Raw genomic sequence first — 22,611 nt, forward strand, 5'->3', positions numbered from 1 at the left:
CTTTCCTTTGATGGCGTAGTTGGCTTTGAGAATAAATATTTTGTTAATATTTGAGTTTTTTCTGACGAAAAGTGTTGTACATTTAAATAACTTATTATTATTTAAATATTTAAATTTGTATAATTTATTATACAAATTTAAATATTATTTAGTTTATATATATATATATATATATATATATATATATATATATATATATATATATATATATATATATATATATATATATATATATATATATATATATATATATATATATATATATATATATATATACATATATATATTACAGACCACGTCAACACAAAAGTCTTGTGAATATCATTGTTAATAAGTTTGACATTCCGAAGAGATATTTCTGGCTATTTCTTTTGTTTGGCTGTATGCAACGAAAACCTATTAAAATGTAATGCGTAAACTAAAAAAAAACTAAATTTCTTAGGATTTAACTAATGAGAATCAAAAAATTTATCTGAAAAAAAAGTTTTATAATTTTAAGAGATATTCATGGTTATTTGCAGTCATGTTTGACTGAAAATGAAATAGCACAGAATTCGAGAAAATTGTTATTAATTTCTAAGAACTAATATAAAGGTCTCAAAGATTTGTTTGTCAAAAAGTTGAAAAATTTCTAGAGATGTTTACGGCTATTTTCGTTACGTTTGATAAATTGTTCTATAAATCTGATCTAATAGTCACATTTTCTTGAGGCACTCCTTTGTACATTGAAAATTTACTATATCACTTCACTATTCTTCTCTAAATGCATGATTAAGTTTGGTTTAATTCTGCTTCTTGTTTTCGCACTAACTCTTGTTTTCACACTGCAGCACCAGCGTTGACTATTGTCACCTCAACTGAAAAAGCACCATCAGCAACAGCAAACGTCTTTTCATCTTCTGTTGAGCCACCATCAGAGGTCACAATTGTTACACCATCTGGTGCTATTTTTACTGAACCAATTATTAATGAACATGAGGTTGACGAACGAGGGGACTCCCTTATGATAGACCAAACAACTACGACAAGAATACCCACTTTACCTCCTCAGCCTATAGTTCCTATAGGAATACCAGGAACATTACCTCCTTTGAAGCCTGGAATTTCACTGGTAGAAACAACTGCAGAGCCAATTAATATAAATGTTGTACAAGGTAACACAACTTTTAGACCGTTGGGGCAGCAAACTGATATAATGACACCAACTTACATACCACTGGCAGTTGAAGAGGCTTCAGTATCTAATACGAATGCATTCGAATCTACCAAAATAGATGCTGTTACAGAAGCGGTCGTTATCGAACATTCAACAAAACATGCAAGTATCGTCCCATTAGCAAATATTAGTGTTTATCCTACTATTAATAGTATATCAGCAACAGTCTCTGGAATACCAGCTATTAATGATACTACAACAGCGAAACCAACGCTCTTAACTCAGCCTGTGATTTTCGAAGCAAACCAAACGCCTGAGACTCTAAAACCGACTGCACAACCCGGCTTAGGTCCCCTTGTATCCACAGTATCAGGAATAATTGGTGTTCCTGGCACTCTTCAATCACTTATCTCTTCTACTACAATTGAAAGTATTGCAGAAAGTGAACCTGCTATAGTTCTCGCTGATAAAGCTAGTACCCAGTTGCCACCCACTGCTGAACAAGAAGGTTTGACTCCTCCTGAGCAGGGTCTCATTGTTAGTGGTATACCAGGAACTTTGCCACCCTTGATTAATATCACTACTATTAAATCACCAATATCAACTGAAGCCATTTTTCTGGAAGTAAGCACAATAAACGGTGACACAAGACCTGTTACTGAAAAAGAGGTTGATACTTCCTTGAAGCCTGGAATTATCCAAGAGGTTCAGGAAACTCCTTCACCTTCTGTATTTGCCACTCCTTTAAAACCGTTCCTACCGACCCAAGCAGTTATTGCAGAAATTGATAGGTTTGATGAAAATGTAAAACCTTTCACGGAGTCAAGTGGGAGTGCTAGTTTAAAACCATCTCAAGAAAGTCTCTCGGTTAGTAGTATTCCTGGTACATTAGTGCCAATAGACCAACCGGCTCCCTCTGAAAGACCAGGATTCATAACTGAATCTGTTGTTGCTGAAGTCACTCACATAGGTGAGACCACTGGCCCAATAGATAAGCCAGGATTTGTCCCCCCCTCACAACAGCCTTCAGGGGTCTGGGGTGTTCCAGGGACTGATCAGTCACCAGCCTTCACGTCTTCTCTTAGACCAACGATGACTACAGAAGGTGTATTCATGGAAGTCGATGAGTCTATTTCTGTTCCACCGCCTTTAGCAGAAAAAGACCTTTCGGGGACACAACTTCCTCCTCAACAAGGCCCCAGTATCAGTGGTGTTCCTGGCACTTTGTCTCCAAACGAATTTTACTCATCACTTCGACCACCTTTAGTGACAGAACCTGTAGTAGCGGAAGTAAGACCAATAGGCCAGGCTATTGAACCTGTAACTCAGCCAGGACCACTGTCACCCTTACCACCACCAATTCAATTACCAGGTATAGCAGGTATTCCAAGCATATTAGAGCCAGTAACATCTCCCCCCTCATTTAGACCAGGTTTGTCAACGGAAGCCATCATTTCTCAATCAGGTGCTGAAAACCGTCCTTTACCACCTATCCCTGATCAAGGATATGTTACACCTTTACCTACTCCTCAGCAAATTCCTAGTGTTAATGGTATTCCAGGAACTTTACCACCCCTGGCAGTTGGAACATCACTTAAACCTCAGATTGCTACTGAACCTGTAGTTGCTGAAGGAAAACCATCGAATGAGGTCAACGAGCCCTTAGCTCAGCCAGAGACTGTGGCTACCTTACCCCCTCCTCAGGAAGTACAACCAGTAACAAGTTTTCCAAGTGCATTTGATCTAATAACTTTTTCCCCTTCGTTAATACCACAGCTACCAACAGAGGCTGTCGTTAGCCAAGCGGAACACGAAAATGTTCAGTTGCCACCAATTTCTGATCAAGGCCTCGTCGCGTCAACAACACGACCTCAAGCCACTGGTGCTGCCACTGTCCCCGGAACCTTACAACCTGTGATACTTACTACAACACCAGGACTATCAGCACTACTGACAGAATCTCTTGTTTTAGAATCAGACCGTTTAGCTACGACTCTTCAGCCTATAGCTAAACCTTCCACTGTTGCTCCATTAACCCAGTCTATACCATCTTCTGATATTTCTGCCATTCCAGGTACGCTACAGCCCGTTACATATCCTCCTGCTACTAGGCCATTTCTAGTAACTGAACCAGTTGTTGCCCAAGTTGAAGAAGCTGGTCCTGTTCCACCACCTCTTTCTGAAGGCCCGACTCCTGGAGCATTTCCTCCTCTACAACAAGCCCCAGGGGTAACAGGTATTCCAAGTATATATAACCCGTTGACATCTACTCCTTTTCCGAAGCCACAAATGCAAACAGAGAAAGTTGTTAGTCAAATAGACGGTGATAACATCCCTTTGGAGCCAATTGCTGACAAGAATAGTGCTGCACCTTTACAACCACCACAGCCAGCTCCTGGTGCTAGTGGAATTCCAGGAACACCTGTTGCGTTTGCCACAACCGTGAAACCATTACCCTTAGTAACCGAGCCGGTGGTCGTAGAAGCAGATAATTTAGGTCAAAGTGCAAATCCAATTGTTGAACTGTCTTCTATCCCGCCTTTGCAGTCACCTAATCGCCCTGGCATATCTGCTATTCCGGGCACACTTCAGCCAATTACATTCGAGCCCTCTGTTTCATCTTCAGTAGAAGAAAGCTCTGTTATAACTCAAGCTGAACAACCTGGATCTATTCAACGACCCTTCGCAGAAGAAGCTGCTCCTAAACCATTACCTTCTCCCGAGCAATTTCCAGCTGTTAGTAGTATTCCGGGAACTTTTGCACCAACTGCATTTGTAACATCTTTTAGACCACCATTGGTGACAGAGCCCGTTTTAGCGGAAGTAAGTCCGTTAGGAGAATTAGCTAACCCTGTAGCTCAACCAGGCTCATTGGCTCCTTTGCCTCCACCTCAGTTGTCTCCAGCAGTAACAGGTATTCCAGGTGCATTAGAACCACTGACATTTATTCCTTCTTTTGCTTCGCAGTATCCAACAGAGGCAGTTATAAATCAACTGGAAAATGAAAATAATGATTCACCCCCAATTTCCGAACAAGGTTCTTTTACCTCTCAGCAAATTTCTGTCGCTACTGGTAAGCCTGGACCAGCTGAATCTAATGTTCAAACTTCTATAAAGCCTTTAGTTTCTACTGAAGCAGTCATTGCAGAAACAAATGAGCTAAATCAGCCAGCAAAACCTGTCGGAGAGCCAAGTTCACTGTCGCCTTTAGAGCCGCCTCAGCAAGCTCAAGATATAGTGACAGTTCCTGGCACTCTTTCGCCTATTACTTTTACTCCCTCTCTAAGACCGACACTGGCGACCGAGGCAGTTTTAGCCGAAGCGGATGAACTAAACTCTAATGTACCTCCAGCCGCTGAACAGGAAGCGTTAAATCCTCTTCTTCCTTCTGAACAAGCTTCAGCCATAACTGGTATTCCAGGAACACTGCCGCCTGCTACCATATTTACACCAACTAGACCAGCCCTAATGACAGAACCGGTTGTTGCTGAAGTAAGCCCAGCAAGTGATACTGCCGAACCTATAGTTCAGCCTGGAACAGTGGCTTCTTTAACAACTCCTCAGCAAGCGCCATCTGTTACTGGAATCACAGGGACTACTGAGCAGATTACATTTGTTTCTTCTTTGAGACCAGCAATTTCAACAGAAGCCATTCTTGCAGAAGCAAATAGCGAAAATGCCCCTTTGGGACCAGTAACTGAGCCAGTGCTTGCTGGAATCACATCTCCACCTCAGCAAGCTCCTACTATTGATAGCTTTCTAGAAACACTACCACCTGTTTCTCCTGGTACGTCTTTACGTCCTCCTCTGTCGACTGAGCCAATTATTGCTGAAGTAAATGAGTTGAGTGGAACAGTGGCTCCAGTAGGAGCTTCTCCTCCAAGTGCCCCCTTAGTGCCACCACAAGAAGCTCCTAATCTTGCAGGTATCCCAGGAACCCTACCGCCGGTTAGTTTCTTATCGTCTATTATACCTAATATAGTTACAGAAAGTCTTCTAGCTGAAGTAGGTGAAGCAGGTTCTCCATCGGCCCCTATTGTCGAAAATAATCTACTTTCCCCTCTTAATCCCCCAGAGCAGGCTCCTGTTGTTAATAGTATCCCAGGTACGTTGCCATCTCTTTCTTCTTTTACAACCCTGAAACCTATTCTATCAACAGAAAATATAGCTTTGGACGCAGTCAGCTCAATTGAGACGCTTGGACCAATTGGTAAACCAGGCTCTTCTATTCCCTTACAAAACCCTCAAACGATGCCTACAGTTTTTGCTATTCCAGGTACGCAAGAGCCAGTTGAATCATATCCTTCTGAAAGACCCGCCATAGCAACTGAACCTGTCTTAGCCGAAGTGAGTGGTGCAAGTGGAACTCTATCCCCCTTAGTTGAAGGAGGGAAGTTGCCTGCATTCCCGAATGTGCAGGAAACGCCACCAACTATTGGAGTTCCTGGAACACTTCAGCCAATTGAGCTGAATAGTCCAATTAGACCATCTCTATCAACTGAAGCTATTGAAATTGTTTCTGATGCTGTAAATCAACAGTTCCGTCCTGTTACTAAACCAGGAGCTGTTCAACCCGTGTCTCCTCCCGTGGGGGCCCCAACAATAAATGGTGTGCCAGGAACCTTGCCAACAACATTGTCTGTTAGTTCACTGAGACCGGGGTTGCCCACTGAGCCTATAAATGTGGAAGCAGACGAAAAACTAGGATCCATTCAACCCTCTTCAGCACCTCAATTACCAGCAGGAGTGACTCCTCCACAAATAGAGACAGGTGTTACCGGAGTTCCTGGGACACTTCCTCCTCTTAGACCATTGGGAACGTCAATAAGGCCCCAAATTCCAGCAGAACCTATTGTTTCTGAAGCAGAAAGCATCGATAATGTCATACAACCGGTAGCTGAAAATGGAATTCTGACTCCATTGCCTCCAGCAGGTCAGGCACCTGGTGTTGCTGGCATTCCTGGCACAGCTCAGCCAATTTTTCCTGCAACTACATTCAGACCTTTAGTTTCAACTGACACTGTGAATGCTGAAATAGAGGCAGTAAATAAGCCTCTTGAACCTTTAGTTAAGCCCGAGACTCCTGACACCTTACCTGCTCCTCAAGAAGGATCTTTCGTTACGGGACTTCCTGGAACTTTGGAACCGATCATTACCGTTTCAACACTGGTTCCGTCTCTACAGACAGAGCCTATTATCTCTGAAGCTCAACAAGCAAATACTCCTCTAGAGCCTGTTGGACAGCAAGGACAAGTTGCTCCTGCAGCTCCACCTCAACAAGCTCCTTCTATTACTGGTATTCCTGGTACATTGGAGCCGATATCTCTTGCAACAACTTCAGCACCGCAATTGTCCACTGAACCAGTTATATCTGAAACAGACCAATCTGGTGCTTCCTTGAAGCCTATACCAGAACAAGGTCAAGCGAACCCTCCTTCTCCGCCTCAGGAAGCCCCTCCTGTTAGTTCAATTCCTGGAACATTGCCACCGATATCTTCTGTAACACCCACGATTCCACAATTACAGACAGAGCCGGTTATTTCTGAAGTAGATGAACCCGACCCTTTGTCAAATCCTATACCAGAGCAAGGGCAGGTCAACCCTCCTCCCCCTCCTCAGCAAGCTCCACCCGTAAGCTCAATTCCTGGAACACTCCCGCCGCTATCTCCTGTAACGCCTACGGTTCCGCAGTTGCAGACAGAACCAATTATTTCTCAAGTAGACGAGCCAGAGTCTTTGTCAAATCCTGTATCAGAGCAAGGGCAGGTCATCCCTCCTCCTCCTCCTGAGCAAGCTCCACCTGTAAGTTCAATTCCTGGAACACTGCCACCTCTATCTCCTGTAACAACTACTGTTCCACAATTACAGACAGAGCCAATTGTTTCCGAAGTAGATGAACCAGATCCTTTGTCGAATCCCATACCAGAGCAAGGGCAGGCCAACCCTCCTTCTCCTCCTCCTCAGCAAGCTCCACCTGTAAGCTCAATTCCGGGAACGCTCCCACCGCTATCTCCTGTAACGCCTACTGTTCCGCAGTTGCAGACAGAACCAATTATTTCTGAAGTAGATGAACCAGAGGCTTTGTCGAATCCTATACCAGAACAAGGACAGGTTAGTCCTCCTCCTCCACCTCAGCAAGCTCCACCTGTAAGTTCTATTCCTGGAACACTACCACCCCTTTTGTCTGTGACACCTACGGTTCCACAGTTGCAGACAGAACCCATTATTTCTGAAGTAGATGAACAAGAGCCTTTGTCAAATCCTATACCAGAACAAGGACAGGTTAGTCCTCTTCCTCCTCCTGAGCAAGCTCCACCTGTAAGTTCAATTCCTGGAACATTCCCACCTCTATCTCCTGTAACACCTACTGTTCCACAATTACAGACAGAATCAGTTGTTTCTGAAGTGGAAGAACCAGAGCCTTTGTCAAACCCTGTAGCAGAACAAGGACAGGTCAACCCCCCTCCTCCACCTCAGCAAGCTCCACCTGTAAGTGGTATTCCAGGTACAACTGAGCCAATTTTTCAAGTAACTACCTTCACGCCTTTAGTTTCTACTGAAGCGATTGCTGCTGAAACAGGAGGAATAAATGAGCCACCAGAACCTTTAGCCAAGCCCAACGAACCTGGTGCCTTACCGTCTCCTCAAGAAGGCTCTTTCGTTACCGGACTTCCAGGAACCTTGAGGCCGATTGCCACTGCTCCAACAGTGAGTCCTTCTCTACAAACGGAACCTGTTATTTCTGAAGCTGAACAAGCAAATGTTCCATTAGAGCCTGTTGCAGAACAAGGTCAAGTATCGCCTGTGGCTCCGCCTCAGCAGGCTCCTTCTATCACTGGCATCCCTGGGGTATTGTCATCGATATCACCTGTAACTCTTGCACCAACACAGTTACAAACACAACCAATTGTTTCTGAAACAGGAGGAGTAAATGAACCTCCAGAACCTTTAGCCAAGCCCAATGAGCCTGCTTCCTTACCTTCTCCTCAAGAAGGCTCTTTTGTTACCGGACTCCCAGGAACTTTGAATCCGGTTGCCACTGCTACAACAGTGGGTTCTTTTCTACAAACAGAACCTGTTATTGCTGAAGCTGAACAAGCAAATGGACCATTAGAGCCTGTTGCAGAACAAGGCCAAGCATCACCTGTTGCCCCGCCTCAGCAAGCTCCTTCTATCACTGGCATCCCTGGGGCATTGTCATCGATATCACCTGTAACTTTTACGCCACCCCAGTTACAAACAGAACCAATTGTTTCTGAAGCAGGAGGAATAAATGAGCCTCTTGAACCTTTAGGCAAGCCCAATGATCCTCCTGTCATATCTTCTCCTCAAGAAGACTCTTTTGTTACCGGACTTCCAGGAACTTTGAAGCCTATTACCACTGCTCCAACAGTTGGTCCTTCTCTAGAAACGGAACCAGTTATATCTGAGGCTGAACCAGCGAATGTTCCATTAGAACCTCTTGCAGAACAAGGTCAAGCACCACCTGTATCCCCACCTCAGCAGGTTCCTTCCGTCACTGGGATCCCTGGGACATTGTCACCAATATCACCTGTGACAGTTACACAACCACAGTTACAAACAGAACCAGTTGCTTCTGAAGTAGATGAAGCAGAGGCTTTGTCAAACCCTATACCTGAACAAGGTCAGGTCAGTCCTCTTTTCCCACCGCAGCAAGCTCCATCTGTAACTGGAATTCCAGGAACATTACCACCTGTATCTTCTCTAACACCTTCATTACCGCAATTACAGACTGAACCCATAATTTCTGAAGCAGATGAATCAGAGGCCTTATCAAACCCTGTACCCGAGCAAGGGCAGGGCAACCTCACTCCCCCACCTCAAGAAGCTCCACCCGTAAGTGGAATTCCTGGAACAATGCCACCAGCTTCTTTTGCAACGCCCACAATACCCCAATTGCAGACTGAACCTATTATTTCTGAAGTCGGTGAATCAGGAGCTTCATTAGCTCCAATGCCTGAACAAGGACAGTTAAACCCCCTGCCTCCTCCTCAAGAAGCTCCTTCAGTAAGTGGTATTCCTGGAACTTTACAACCGTCACCTGTTGTAGCTACCACACGACCTTTATTGCAAACTGAACCACTTGTTACTGAGGCTAATGAAAACAATGGACCATTAGATGCTGTTGCAGAACAGGAGCCTCTTGGTCCCCTTTCACCACCTCAACAGGCCCCAACAGCGAGTGGAATTCCTGGAACATTACCCCCACTGAATTTGGCGACATCTGTTCGCCCAGAACTACAGACAGAAGCAATCATTTCGGAGTTAGGTGATTCAGAGCCTTCTCTAGGGCCTATAGCTCAGACAGAGGTGTTAAATCCTGCTCCTTCTCCTCAGCCAGCACCTGTTGCCCAAGGAATTCCTGGGACGCAAATACCCAGCTCTATATCAACTACGCTGAGACCAGCCTTCCAAACAGAACCTGTTTTATCTGAAGCGAGTGAATCAAATCTGCCAATGCAGCCCGTAGTTGAACAGGAGCCTGTTGGTCCTCAACCTCCACCACAGCAAGCACCACCTGTCACATCCGTCCCAGGGACTTTGCCTCCCCTTCCTACTACAATTTCTTTCAAGCCAGCATTACCAACAGAGGAAATTATTACAGAGTTAGAAAATGAAAGAAGTCCTTTGGAACCCATTGGAAAGCCACAATCTTTCACTCCTCTACCCCCACCACAACAAGTGCCAGCTATCAATGGAATACCAGACTTTCAGCCATCTTTATCTACTGTATTGACGACCCTTCCTACTTTTGCTACTGAGCCCATTTTTGCTGAAGCTGAACAGGTGTCAGTATCTCCCGCTTTGTCGGTGGACAAGGGAGTAACTCCCTCTCTTAATTCCCCGCAAGCAAAACCCCCTGTACTTGGTATTCCTGGCACCCTTCCACCTCAGAATCCATCAGTGTCGGAAAAGCAAGACATAGTAACTGAAAAAATACAAAGTGAAGCTGAACTATCAAATGAATCTCTAGAGCCTGTTGTCAAGCCCATAAATACGGGTGCAAATAATGGACTTCCCGTTGCTACTCAAAGCACTCCTGGCTCTGGCCTACCACTTTCATCGTCTTCGCCATTGTTTCCTACTCAGCCAGTAGAGGCTGAACCAGACATTTTACAATCGACAGTTAAACCGATTACTGAGCCAGTCAGACCTTTTAGTACTGTTTCTCCTATGGGAATTGTCCCACAAGGTACTGTACCTCAGCCAGCTTTTCCTGTCAGACCACAAGATATATCTACTGAGAGCGTCATAGCTGAATCATCTGATTCAGAAAAGCCATTTGTATCCCCCCAAGTGAAACCAGGTGGTTTTAATACTAATCCTCCAACAGCTGTAGATCAGGAAACCATGTTAAGCACTAGACCTGGATTTTCGAATGTTCCCACTGCTGCAACTGAAAATATTGAATCTGCCTTTGAAACTTCAGCACCAAACTTAAAACCAATGACAGTTACACCTAATGTAATTCAGAGCAATCCATTCCCGATATTAGCTGAGTCGGTGACAGTCAATGAAGTGCCAACATCAAAAGAACCGCCTTTCATTTCGCAAGAAAAGGTTGAAGTTGAAACTGAACCTCCGAAGGCCAGGCCTCTTCCAATAGCAGAAACAAAGAAACCTCCTTTTGGCTCTTTCCCTCTAGGAATTCTACAGAGTTCAACCACTTTGTCCAGTACAAAATCCCCACCCCAGTTGTCTCCAGCAACTGAGCCAATTGAATCAGAAACCGAGTCAGAACAGAGTTCACTATTCCCTGTTGATAAGCCAGGTTCATTGTCTACCCAAGAACCAGCAATAGTAGTTACCGAAACAACGACAATCTTTCCTGTAGCAACTTCTGTTTCTCCATCTCGTGATGAGCAGCAGGTGTTGATTGCATGTTCTAGTGATTCTGATTGCCCGCTTCGTGAATCTTGCATCAATCAGGCCTGTTTGAATCCCTGCAACTTCAACGTGTGTGGCTCCAATACGGAGTGTTTTGTTCTAAATCACAAGGCCGTCTGCACCTGCTTGGCTAGTTTCACTGGATCTCCTACTTCTGGCTGCAAACCAAGTAAGTTGTTTTTTCTTTTTTTGAAACTCGACTATTTTTAAAACACCAAAAGAGGGTTTTCGGTTTGCATTTAGATAGAAATGCACAAATCCACTCAGTACCTTCACCTCTATTATTTCTGTCTTTTTTTTGTACTGTGGTGATTGTTGTACCGCCTTTTTATTTTCTTATTGTTTGAAAGTGTTTGATTATAAATATTACAAGATTTTTTTTTTTTTATCCTGTTTTTTTTTGCAAAAGATTGATTAAAAAAAGACGAGCAAGATTTCTAATTTTTCTAATGCGCTGTCCTTGTCATCTAAACTTTAGGAATTAAAAACCGCGTACTTTTGCAAAATAGTACTGTTTTTTTTTTGTTTTGTTTTGTACGCGTGAGTTTAGTTGGGTTACTTCATGGGTTTCTTTTTTTCTGTGGTTATTAAATTGTTGAATCATGGGAGTTTGGGTATGACCAAAGCGAAAGATAAAAGTAGTTTATAATCTATATAATCATTAAAAGTTCGATTGTTTTAAGTGATCGAAGTCCGATATTTGTCATGATAGAAATGTAAACAAGTTTCTTTTTTTTAAAGAAATTCTTGGTTGTCAAAATGGTAAATACCGCCTGAACTATTTTTCTGTAGTCTGATCTAGTGTTTTTAAGGTTTAGTAACTGCCTTGACGAATTAAAAAAATAATTTCAGTGAACTGTTTCTCTTTCTATCTTTACGCATTGATAAAACAAAAAGGAAAAAGTGATCCAAGTCTGGAAGTGTTATTTTTCTTAGAAAGGTCTGCCAGTCTGATTAAAACCCACCTAATAAAGATTCCTTCTCCAAAACACCAGCAGACTATTGAAGCTACGATCCCAACACTGGTCAAGTATGGTCCTGAATCATGGGTGCTTTAGAAGACGGAGTAGGATTTGTTAGATGCTTTCCATAGCAATTTTCTATGGATAGTTTTGGGTCCCTTTGGGACCCCTTTTACTAATCATATATCAACCAACAAGCTACATGAAAATGTGGCTTAGTGTCACTTTCTAGTGCTATAATGCGAGAAAGGTTGAGATGGATAGGACACGTTTTGCGGATGAAAGGTGACAGATTTCCAAAGATCGTTCTTTTTGGCAATCCGTCTTGGACCAAACAAAAAGAAGGTTATGCCCTAATAGGGCGCAAAGATGTCATAAGGGAGGAGTTAAAAGAAATTTGAGCTTATTGGGACGGGGTAAAGAGTGAAGCTTTGATTGGGTAGGGATAGAGGAGGAGCATTTGCAGCTGGGATGGCGTCAGTTGGCCTGGTGCTCTAGTGAGTTGTTAGTAGTTGGAGTAGCAGTAGTAAAACAGATACATAGAAAAGGCATATAATTAACTTTTACCAAAAGCTTGAAATCTGTTTTTTGGCTGTAGGGTGTTCAAAAAAAAAAGGATTAGTTACGAATTACCTAACCTAAACCTTTATACTAGAGTGGGTCAAGTCCGCTCAACATGTATATCACAAAATTTCACAAGAAGTGGTTCGAATCCACTTACTATGGATATTGCGAAATGCCTGTTTTGTTTGACTTTATTGAAAAAAGAGGTGGTGGAATTTAGCTAACAAGCTAAATTATAAATTTTTAGTTCGTATGGCTTATTCTTTGTGAAAGAAGAGGTTCGAGCCCATGCAGTTTGTTTATTACAAAATGGCCCCATAGATGTTTTTCTTATAAAAGAAGTGGTTTGAGTCCACTCAGTATATAAATTTTGAAACAGTGGCTGTATTATAAAATAATGTCTCACGCTAGTGTTTCTTTATGGAAGAAGAGGCTCATGATAAGTTACCGTGGATGTTATGAAATGTCGGTATGGATGGCCCTTAATTACGAAAGAAATAATTCGAACCCACTTAGGGGTGTATTATAAAATATGCCTTAGATGGCCTTTTCTTTACGAAAGAAGTGATTTGATCCGGGATTTGAACTCTTTAATAATCATTTCACTAACCAATCATTCTTGCGTTTCACGAACTAATTATCTTTTATAGTTCCAGTTATTGCTGAAAATACCCCGACAGTAATTGGAACGGCATGTGATCCTTCACCATGTGGGAAGAATGCTGAATGTAAAGAAGGGCCAGATAGCCTTGCTATCTGTGTGTGCAATGAAGGCTATGAAGACCGAGGGGAAGTGAGTAAATCATATTTTACCCTTGGTTCCCATTGATGCGATTTTCTAAAAGCAAAACGGCTCGTGAATGGCGGATGCAGGAAAATCAGGAAAATGTTCAGATAAAAACGGTTCAGTGCAGTCGGTGAAGTGCAAAAATATAACGAGAAATGTATACAGCATATGCATAGGAATAGTCGAGTTCTAGAAGCTAAGAAAAACATACAAAGGGCTAACCTGGATTAGCCCAGGCTTAACGTCTATGTCTATTTCCCTGGATATATCCCCCAGGCCTTGAGGACTAAAATCCTGGATTAAAAAAATACGAGTCTCATGCTCCTTGTCAATATTAATGAAAAACTTCTGATAAACGCGGTTAGTTTTACAGCCTTTTGCAATTAATTATTCTAAAAACTTTCAGTTCACAATAATGGATAAGACTTTCAATGGCTGAGTAGAAATATTTCAACAGAGCCGTTGAACAGTTTTGACGCGTGAACTTTCAGCAAAAGATAGAGGAAATTTTATAGGTCACTAAAAACGGTCATTTTTGCGTAGAATCGCATCAGTGGGAACCCAGGGTTAGCTTTAAACTGACCAAAAGACACCAAAGCTGTTTTACGTAACCTCAGTTCTTCTTTCCTCATAAGACCAGAACTTATTACCAGAATGAATCATAATTTGATTCGTAATCGACCAATAGAACAGAGAATTTGTGGGTTTGATTAGGATTCGTGTCTCGAGTCAAAGAGTTTCCAACAGATTCGTCATTTCGGGGGGAGAGGGCAAAGAGTTGGCAATGACTCCCCCCCCCCCTCTTTTGGTTTTGAAAAATGCCTTTTTTGGTATTTTTTCTTTAAAAAAAACAATAAAATTATATTGTTCACCTTGAATATTTATGATACATTTGCCCCCCCCCCCTCTACGCTTTCGTGAATTGATGCCATTAGTCTTGAGTTTCTTTATATAAATTCTCTAGCATTTTGAGTCTAGTTAAAGAATTGAGAGCCACCTAGTTCTCTACGGCAATATAGTGGCGAATTCTTCAACTTACGTCCAATAGACCGAAGTGCCATCATCAGTGTGGCCGCCAATCTCAAAATACAAATTTCTATGCTTTTGAGTTTTATAAACCATTTGCGCCATTTGCCGAGCAATGTTTGGCCCTGCTGTGTTGCTTATGAATATCCGAGGAATAGATAGGTATTTCCTTGCCTGTGTATTCCAGTTCAAAACAAGATATATACTGCCATGTCTGGACAAAAGGGGGAGTTTTGGGGCAGCGTTCCTGGAAAAATGGCCACGAGAAATGCCCTGTTTTGTTTCTTGGCCCCCATTCCTTTCCCTCCTAAAAGTTGAACGTGTGTCTTTTATTTATAACTTTACATACCCTTTTGTAGAATGAGAATTGATTTACCATATTTGATGGCTCTCAAGCCATATTTGATGGCTCTATATTGAGAGTCGTATTTGATTACTCTCAAGTCTCAATATGAGCCATATATTGAGAGCCATATTTGATGGCTCTCAAGTCAGGATTGACGAAAAACAAACTCAAAAGTCGTTGATTTTGCTATTAATTTCTGTAATTATACGTAATACTGTTTTCCTCTTTTTGTCTCATCATGCAGCAGCTAAATTAGACTCGGTCTCACTTTTCAATATTTTTGTTGCAGGGTTGTCGCCCTGAATGTGAAACCAACTCTGACTGCCCTAGTCAGTTAGCTTGTATCAATGCTAGATGCGCAGATCCATGCCCAGGTAGCTGTGGCCCTAATAGTGATTGCAAGGTGGCAAACCACAACCCGATGTGTGCCTGCAAACCTGGATTTACCGGTGATGCTTTTGAAGGATGTACCATTATTCCTGCAAGTAATACATTTTTTTCAGTATCATGGTCCACGTAGATAAATCTAAATTTGTCATTGGCTTTTTAATCTAAATCTATGGCTAATAATAGTGGCTAGTAAATCTAAATCTAAGTGGCTTTTTTCTCTTAAATTGTCAATTTATTTCTCTTTTTCGGTCAAGTTAAGACGGTTTCTAAGGAATTTTTTAAGCCTTATATGTATTTTTTTTTGGGGGGGGGGGCTTAATCTCACATCATTTCCTCTCAATGGCACTAATAATTTAAAACAAAAACTATTTTTAAACATTGAAACTAAATATTGACTACACTTTAAAATGAACAAAAAAAAAAAAGTTTTTAAATGTCCTACTGAATGTTAACGTTTTTCTTTAGTTTTCGATCTGATTTTTATATTGTTTCTGTTTTTTTTGTGCTTTGTTTAAAATAAGTTAGTTTGTTTTGTTCTTTTTTTTTATTTTCCTGTTAATAAAGGCTTCCGGACTTCAAGCTGAAACATTTGAACTGGTATTATTATTAATGAAAAAGTTTTTTTTTCGTGGTCTTGTTGCAAAATCATACCCATGCTGCTTTATTTTGTTTGGTTCTAATTGTAAATGGAAAAGCAATGTGATCTCAGAAATTACTTTTCTGAAATTATAGATCCTACTGTTTTTATTAAGAGTGGACAAGTGGTGGCTTTGAGATATCAGTCTCTTTGATGATAAAAAAATCCTTAAAGTTGGGAAAAAAAACAAAAATTCAGGGATTATTGTTATTCCTGCAAGTTTATAAGTTTGTGTTAAATATATTCGCCGACGTACTGCAGAAGAAGTACGGAATAAATTGATTAACTTTTTTCTGTTAATAAAAGAGCTGTCAGTTTTATTTATAGTTTTTAATAAGAGAGAATGGCTTCTCGAAGTCGCCACTTGTCCTCCACCAATGAAACTGTCAGGGATGAATAAATGGATTTTTTGGGGAAGGTATTTTAAGTTTCTACTTCAACAGCCTCTTTACTCCCCTACTTCTTCTTTAAAACTTAAACGTTTTACTTAATGAGGTCTTGCTTACTGTGGCGCATAAGGCAGCAACCACCAATTCAGCCGATCTTGTGCCAGGCCGATCAGCCGATCTTGTGTCGCCTCTTTTTTTTTAGAGCGATGTTGTGTTGCCTCTTTTTTAGGGACCGAGCTAGCCTCTTTCTTCTAGTTTGTTGCGCTGTGCATTTAACGTTTAAAACTGATTTTCGTTTTGAATCATTAGTGCGAGTGAGAGGAGGTAGTATTAAGAAAAAAGAAATGCATAAAAAATGTGTTCTAAGGGTTGCGCTGTACTCTTCAAGTGTTTTCTCTGACTACGGGGAATTCGTCGGTGAGACACAATTTTGAAATCAATTAAGCGATTATAGGAATTTTCTTCATTTTGGAAACGTTTAAGGTAATTTTAGTTCGATCAAACTGTGGCGTAAAGACTAAAGCAACTCTATTTTGATTCTCTCACTGTAATGAAGGCTTGAAAGGTTTCTTTGAGACCGTCTTAACTTCGACTAAAACAGATTTTCCTGTATACCCTACTCCCCCAAACAGTAGGCCTTGGTGAACCAGCTTCTAGGCCTTAGGTAGGTTCTAAGCCCTTTTTGTAAGTTGTGACAAAATTAGACATACCTTCATGCACTCTTTAAGGCCTTGTGAATAGGGAAGGAGTGGAGCCAGGGACTTTAAAACGCTTTTCAAGACCCACATGGAACTTACATCTATTCATAAAAGTTTCATTGACCTAGGACAGTTAGAAATTACCATCTCGAGCAGTCATTCTCCCTTGCCAATTCATTCTTAAGATACTGAACTATAAGGAAATTTAATGACAAAAAAAAAATAGTTTAATGACAGACAGTTGAATTTTATGACAGTATTAGTAATTTAATGATTTATTATTGCAATATTGCAAAAATTTTTTACCAATGAGAATGAAATATAGGACATATTCTATATACTTTTGTAAAGTCAGGCTCAATAAATAGGGAGGCTAAAATAAAAAGGCATGTAAATAAAAGAAAGCAATAAAAGAAAAAATAAAAATAAAATAAAGAGGTATGATGAGTAAGTATGCTGAGTTGTGATTAATGTTTGTTTTTGAAAGCATTATAGTTTTTGAAATCTGGAAAGTACTAAAATTTGATGGATTGGGGGCCGATTGTATTGCCAGCATATAAATAAATAAATATAAATAAATAAAAATAAATTCAAAAATGTTTCCAAAATTCGTTTCCCATAAAACAAGACTTTCTCGGTTATCCATAATCCCAGGGCGTTCAGAATTCAGGATCTTTGTTCGCGTAGATCTTCCCCAAAAACTCTTTTTTGGGGGGAGGTCGTAGAAAGAGCTTTTGTTTGGGGAGGACTCTAAGACTCTTTTCCTTCGCATTTTTACCAATTTACGAGGAGATCAAATATTTTTTGTCCTTTTAGGAGAAACGGTATCCTTTTACATATAGTCTCAACAATAGTCACTTTGCCTGCATTTTACAGCTAATTTAAAAGTCAGAGGAATATTTAGGATGGGGGGGGGGATTTCGATCCCAATCCTCCTCCCCCTGGAGATGGCCCTGCTTAACCCCACACATTTCGTACTCTGATTGTCACCCTTTTGAAAACTATGTATATTTTATTGAAAATACCATCTTGAATTATACAGTGGATCAAGATATTAGATTACGAATTATTTTGAAATTTAAAATTATGTTCTTTGGAACAAATTTTTCTCTTTTACCAAAGATTCTCATTTGGGGGGAGTGGCGGGGTAAATTGTGCATAAAAGCAACACAATACTAAATCACATTCAATATTCATCTCCTTCCTCTAATCTGAATGAAATTAAATGGAATAATAAAATTACAAACAAAATTAAATAAAAAGTGAAAAATAAATATAAAATTTAAACTAAAAATTGAAATCGAAACAAAATTAAATTTCAATTAAATATATATTATTAAATTAAGTTAGTTTTGTCATTTATTTAGTCTAGTTAAATTTTTAAATCTGAATAAAATTAAAAGATACGAAACGTCTACAGTCTTTCTATTATTTTTCAGTTGCTGCTTCTACAACGCCACGTGAGCTATCACCCTGTATCCCTTCCCCCTGTGGTACCAACGCCATCTGTAAATCACAAGGAACTGCTGCCTCATGTATTTGCCCAGAAGATTATACTGGAGATCCATTCGAGTCCTGCCGGCCTGAATGTGTCCTTAGTAGTGATTGTCCATCAGACAAGATTTGTGAAAACAGGCATTGTACTAATCCCTGTCCAGCTGCGTGTGGCAATAACGCGGAGTGTCGAGTTATTGGCCACTCTGTCACGTGCTCTTGTCAGCCAGGATTCACTGGTGATCCCCTTGTTGATTGTAAGGCTATTCCAGGTAAGGCTTCTGCTAATGGGGTTTTATAATGCCTTTTCTGTATTTTATAGTTTTACTTTTGTTACCATCTCTGATTTTTCTTATTTGCTTTTATTGTTTATTTTACTTGTGTTCATTTTACTTTTTTCGTATTATCAATTTTGGATTATAATTATTCCTACTACATATTTTACTTATCTCAAACTCTGCTCAATTTTGCTTTTAAATTTCAAAATAAAAAATTCCTAATTGAATTTCAGAAACTAGAAAGCCAGTGAGTAAAGTAAAAACCTTTTGGATGTACATGTGTGCTTAATTTTTTCTTTTTCATTATTTTTGTTTTTTACCAACAATGTGATATCAATTTTGATTTCAATCACTGTTAAAATAGAACATTGGAAATGTGCTAATGGTTCTCAAATGAAAAAAATCTTAACTTTTTAAATTCATCTTCTTTTTGGTTCAGTCCTCTGGTAGGCTCTCCGAATTTTACCAGACAAAAAGTCAAAAGTGACAAAAAAAAAAAAGAAAAAAGAATTTTAGTTATCAAAAACTTTTTTGTTAATAACTTCACTAAATTGTTCTAAATTCGAACAATATGTGTCCCCAGGCGTAGGAGGATCTAAGTAAGTTAGTAAATTAGAACCAAAATTTTGGGCTCTAAGCCGAACCCAAACTTATCAACGAATCTTGTCTTTTAACTTTCTTCTCCGTTTGTTCTGTGGACTTGATCAAATTTGCCTTTGAAAGGTTCGTGTTTTTTTTAAGGCGTGGCCTTCCCTGGATATGAGGGTAGACTCATGAATCTTTGTGTAGACTCAACGAAACTTGTGTTTTAACTCTCTGCTCAGTTTGTTTTGTGGACTTGATCAAATTTGCCTTTGAAAGATTCGTGTCTTTTAAGGCTTGGGCTTAGCAAGGATGGTCAGGTAGAACAGATGGGCTTCTCTCCTAGAGCGTACAAATTTATAAAGCCTATGTTAAAAATAGGTAGAATTTCTTTGAGATGGGTTATGAAATGTATTTTCTTCAGTATTTTCTATATGAGGAAAAACTTTCCCGCTCTCCTCTGCGCCAGAATATGTTCTTAGCTGCGCCCATATCCTCAAGTGGTGTCATGTCAGCTTAAAGATTGGGTTATATGACCTATAAGAAATAATATTTTGCAGTCCAGGTCTCTGGAAGAAAAATTTACAATACAGTCTCTTAAATAGATGAGTGGGGGTGGGGGAGGGGGAGGAATGAATTTTAAACAATCTGAGGCCCTTAAGTTAAGAAAAATCAAAAAATTAGGTAAAATAGGTTCACTATTGGGCGAAGATAGGTATGATGTTGATCAGTAATGGTAATTCTTGGTAATTTCACGCTTATTTATTAACTAATGTTGCTTTTTGTACAAATCCTCAGAGCGTCCAAAGACGTATCTCTGGAATAGTTTAACAAACAACTACAAAAGGGAAAGAGAAAGATCGGGTAGATCTAGTTCAGCTCAGTGGCACTCAATTACGAAAATGTGGGGAAAGCACCGATTTTTTAAAGAAAGGTACAAAAATAGAGGTACATTTCAAAATCTATTGGGAGGGGGGGGGGGATTTTAGTCTTTTTCGCTTTTTTTAATGAAAATACCAGAAAAATTATTTTTCAAATCCAGAAAAGGACACCTGCACCCACCCCCTCAATTGGTGCCCCTGATTCAGTTAGAATAATTATAAAGAGTCTCTCAATTTCTTAGATGTATTTTTGAAGAAACTAAATTTCAGCTGAGGGGGAGGTAAACTGGGGTCTAGGGGGGCAGAATATCAGATTTACAAGCCTTATTTTGGAGGTGACTCAGTTCTTATGCTCTCAGAGTTGGACTCTAAGTCCGAATGATCCCAGGGCAAATAAGAATGTGTGATTAACGTATAAGTCCTAAACAAGGGGGGTGGTTGAAGAGTGGTTGTGACTTTTGGCTACTGGCATACTAACCTTGAAACGAGTTTTAGTAGCACAATAATCAACATTATCCCTAAGTTTCAGTTGAGCCAATCGTAGAGGAGAAAAGTGAGGTATGCGAACCTTCACCTTGCGGAATTCGAGCTGATTGCAGAAGTAGTGAAGGAGCAGCAGTGTGTTCCTGCCCAACAGGTTTAACTGGAGATCCTATGGATGAGTGTAGACCTGAGTGCGTGACTAACTCGGACTGTCCTCAGGTTGGTATTGTAATTTAGCTTAATGATAATGACGTCATTTAGGGCACGACCAGTGGAGCCCCAAAAATAACTATCAACGCTATCTGGCGTTTTGCGACACTTGGTATTTTTCAGTGTAATAATAAGAATAATTAATTTACTTGGTATAATTAGTAAAATTAGGGTAGTAATAAGTGTCTGATCCCAGTCACTGACGGAAAAACGACCGCAAAGCTTGAAAAATGCCAAATTTCGCCAGGCGCCACATGGCGTTTCATACTTTTTTTTTGTCGACACTGGTGTCAGTTTTCACTCTTATAAGTTATACATACTCGTTCTAATACGACTTCAATGTTGATGAAAGGCTTATGAAATAGAGAAATGTATCTTAAAGAGTTTTTTTTAAGCCCCCTACTACTAAAATAAACTCATGCTTGTGTCTTTAGTTGTACAAACTAAAAGAATATGACAACGCTTTCATGTATTTTTTATATTTATCAAAGAAGTTAAGGTTACTTTTTTGTTTAATTTATTCACTATTGCATTGTTCCCCAGTTCCAGTGGTGGTTCTGGCCTCTCTTGGGCCCGGGGAAACCTTCTGCTTAGCGCCCCCTTCCTTCCAAGAAATTTTCAGGCCACATTTTAACAAAATTTGCGTTTACTAAAAAAATTATTTTCAGTTTATTTATAATTAATAATTTATGTTTTAACTTGTTATTTAAACTATTAAATTATTATTATTTAATCATTTTGTTTTTAATTTATTTTATTAATTAATTAGTAATTTATTATTTATTTTCATTTATTAACTTCGCCCTCTACTTTATTAATAAAATTTCAAAAATTATAAAATGATTACAACCTTTAGATTATTTGTTTTAAATTTTGGGCCCCTAAAATTTTTGCGCCAGGGTCAAGTGCCCTCTCTGCTCCTCCCTTAAAACCGTCTCTGACCAGTTATCATGATAATTCTGTTATTGATGCTTTTAATTTTGCTCTTTTTAACCACAAAAAGAACTATTCTTTTATCCTTTTTTCATCAAATCGAGTTTTTAGATTCATACAGTGGTTGAATCTATATGAGCTATTCTTAAAAGGCTAAGACTTGAATAAACCCGTGATTAGCTTTAGGCTGTTCAAAATTTAATTAAAATAAAAATTAAGCAAGTAAAATTAATTAAATTAAATCAAATTAATTTAAAAATCAGTAGGTAAAAACTAAAAATGTCAGTAAGAACCAGCATCATATTATCTTCGTGTTTCTTGTACATTCTTTGCTAACAGATTTTACAAAAGACAAGAATCTATTGCATATTTTAAATATAACTAAATTATCTATAATCTAATATGGTTAAATTATCATTACACATAATTATCTTTACAGACAAACGCATGCCGAAACCAGAAGTGTGTTGATCCATGCAGCATTGCCACATGTGGCCGAAATTCGGTTTGTCAAGTTGTCAGACACAACCCTGTTTGCACGTGCCCTCCGGGTTTCGTTGGTGATCCGTTCACCCAGTGTGTTGTTGTAGCAGAAGAAGGTAGGCCGTTTACCTATAATTTACTGTCTCATTATTCCCTTCCTTAAAAACTGTATTGAAATATATTTTTTGCGTATTTGCGGTAATATGATAGAAAAAATTGGAAAATATCAACATCTGGGTTTTATCACGATAATGGATTATTTTTTTTTTTTTTAATTCAGAAAATAAGACATATATTTGAAGTCTATTTTTTCTTCTTTCAATGATTATTTCTCCGAAACTTTGTTCTTATTTTTTGCTTTCATAACCATTTCAACTACAAATCTTATAAATTTTCCTACTTA

General features: G+C 39.6%; 1 protein-coding gene across 1 annotated transcript in view; it reads left to right on the forward strand.

The window, feature by feature from the left end:
- dpy (fibrillin-like protein dumpy) overlaps positions 1-22,611 on the forward strand; it is a 297,194-nt gene that overhangs the window by 211,470 nt on the left and 63,113 nt on the right. Inside the window, exons 45-50 of the mRNA XM_089103158.1 lie at positions 831-11,234; positions 13,242-13,384; positions 15,040-15,235; positions 18,304-18,630; positions 20,629-20,801; positions 22,165-22,324. Coding sequence (XP_088959284.1) covers positions 831-11,234; positions 13,242-13,384; positions 15,040-15,235; positions 18,304-18,630; positions 20,629-20,801; positions 22,165-22,324 — 11,403 coding nt within the window. The remainder of the gene's footprint in view (positions 1-830; positions 11,235-13,241; positions 13,385-15,039; positions 15,236-18,303; positions 18,631-20,628; positions 20,802-22,164; positions 22,325-22,611) is intronic.

The sequence above is a fragment of the Artemia sp. Qi Xiang Cuo genome, chromosome 17, assembly GCF_049724085.1.
Source record: "Artemia sp. Qi Xiang Cuo chromosome 17, ASM4972408v1, whole genome shotgun sequence".
In the NCBI taxonomy this organism is placed as follows: Eukaryota; Metazoa; Arthropoda; class Branchiopoda; order Anostraca; family Artemiidae; genus Artemia; species Artemia sp. Qi Xiang Cuo.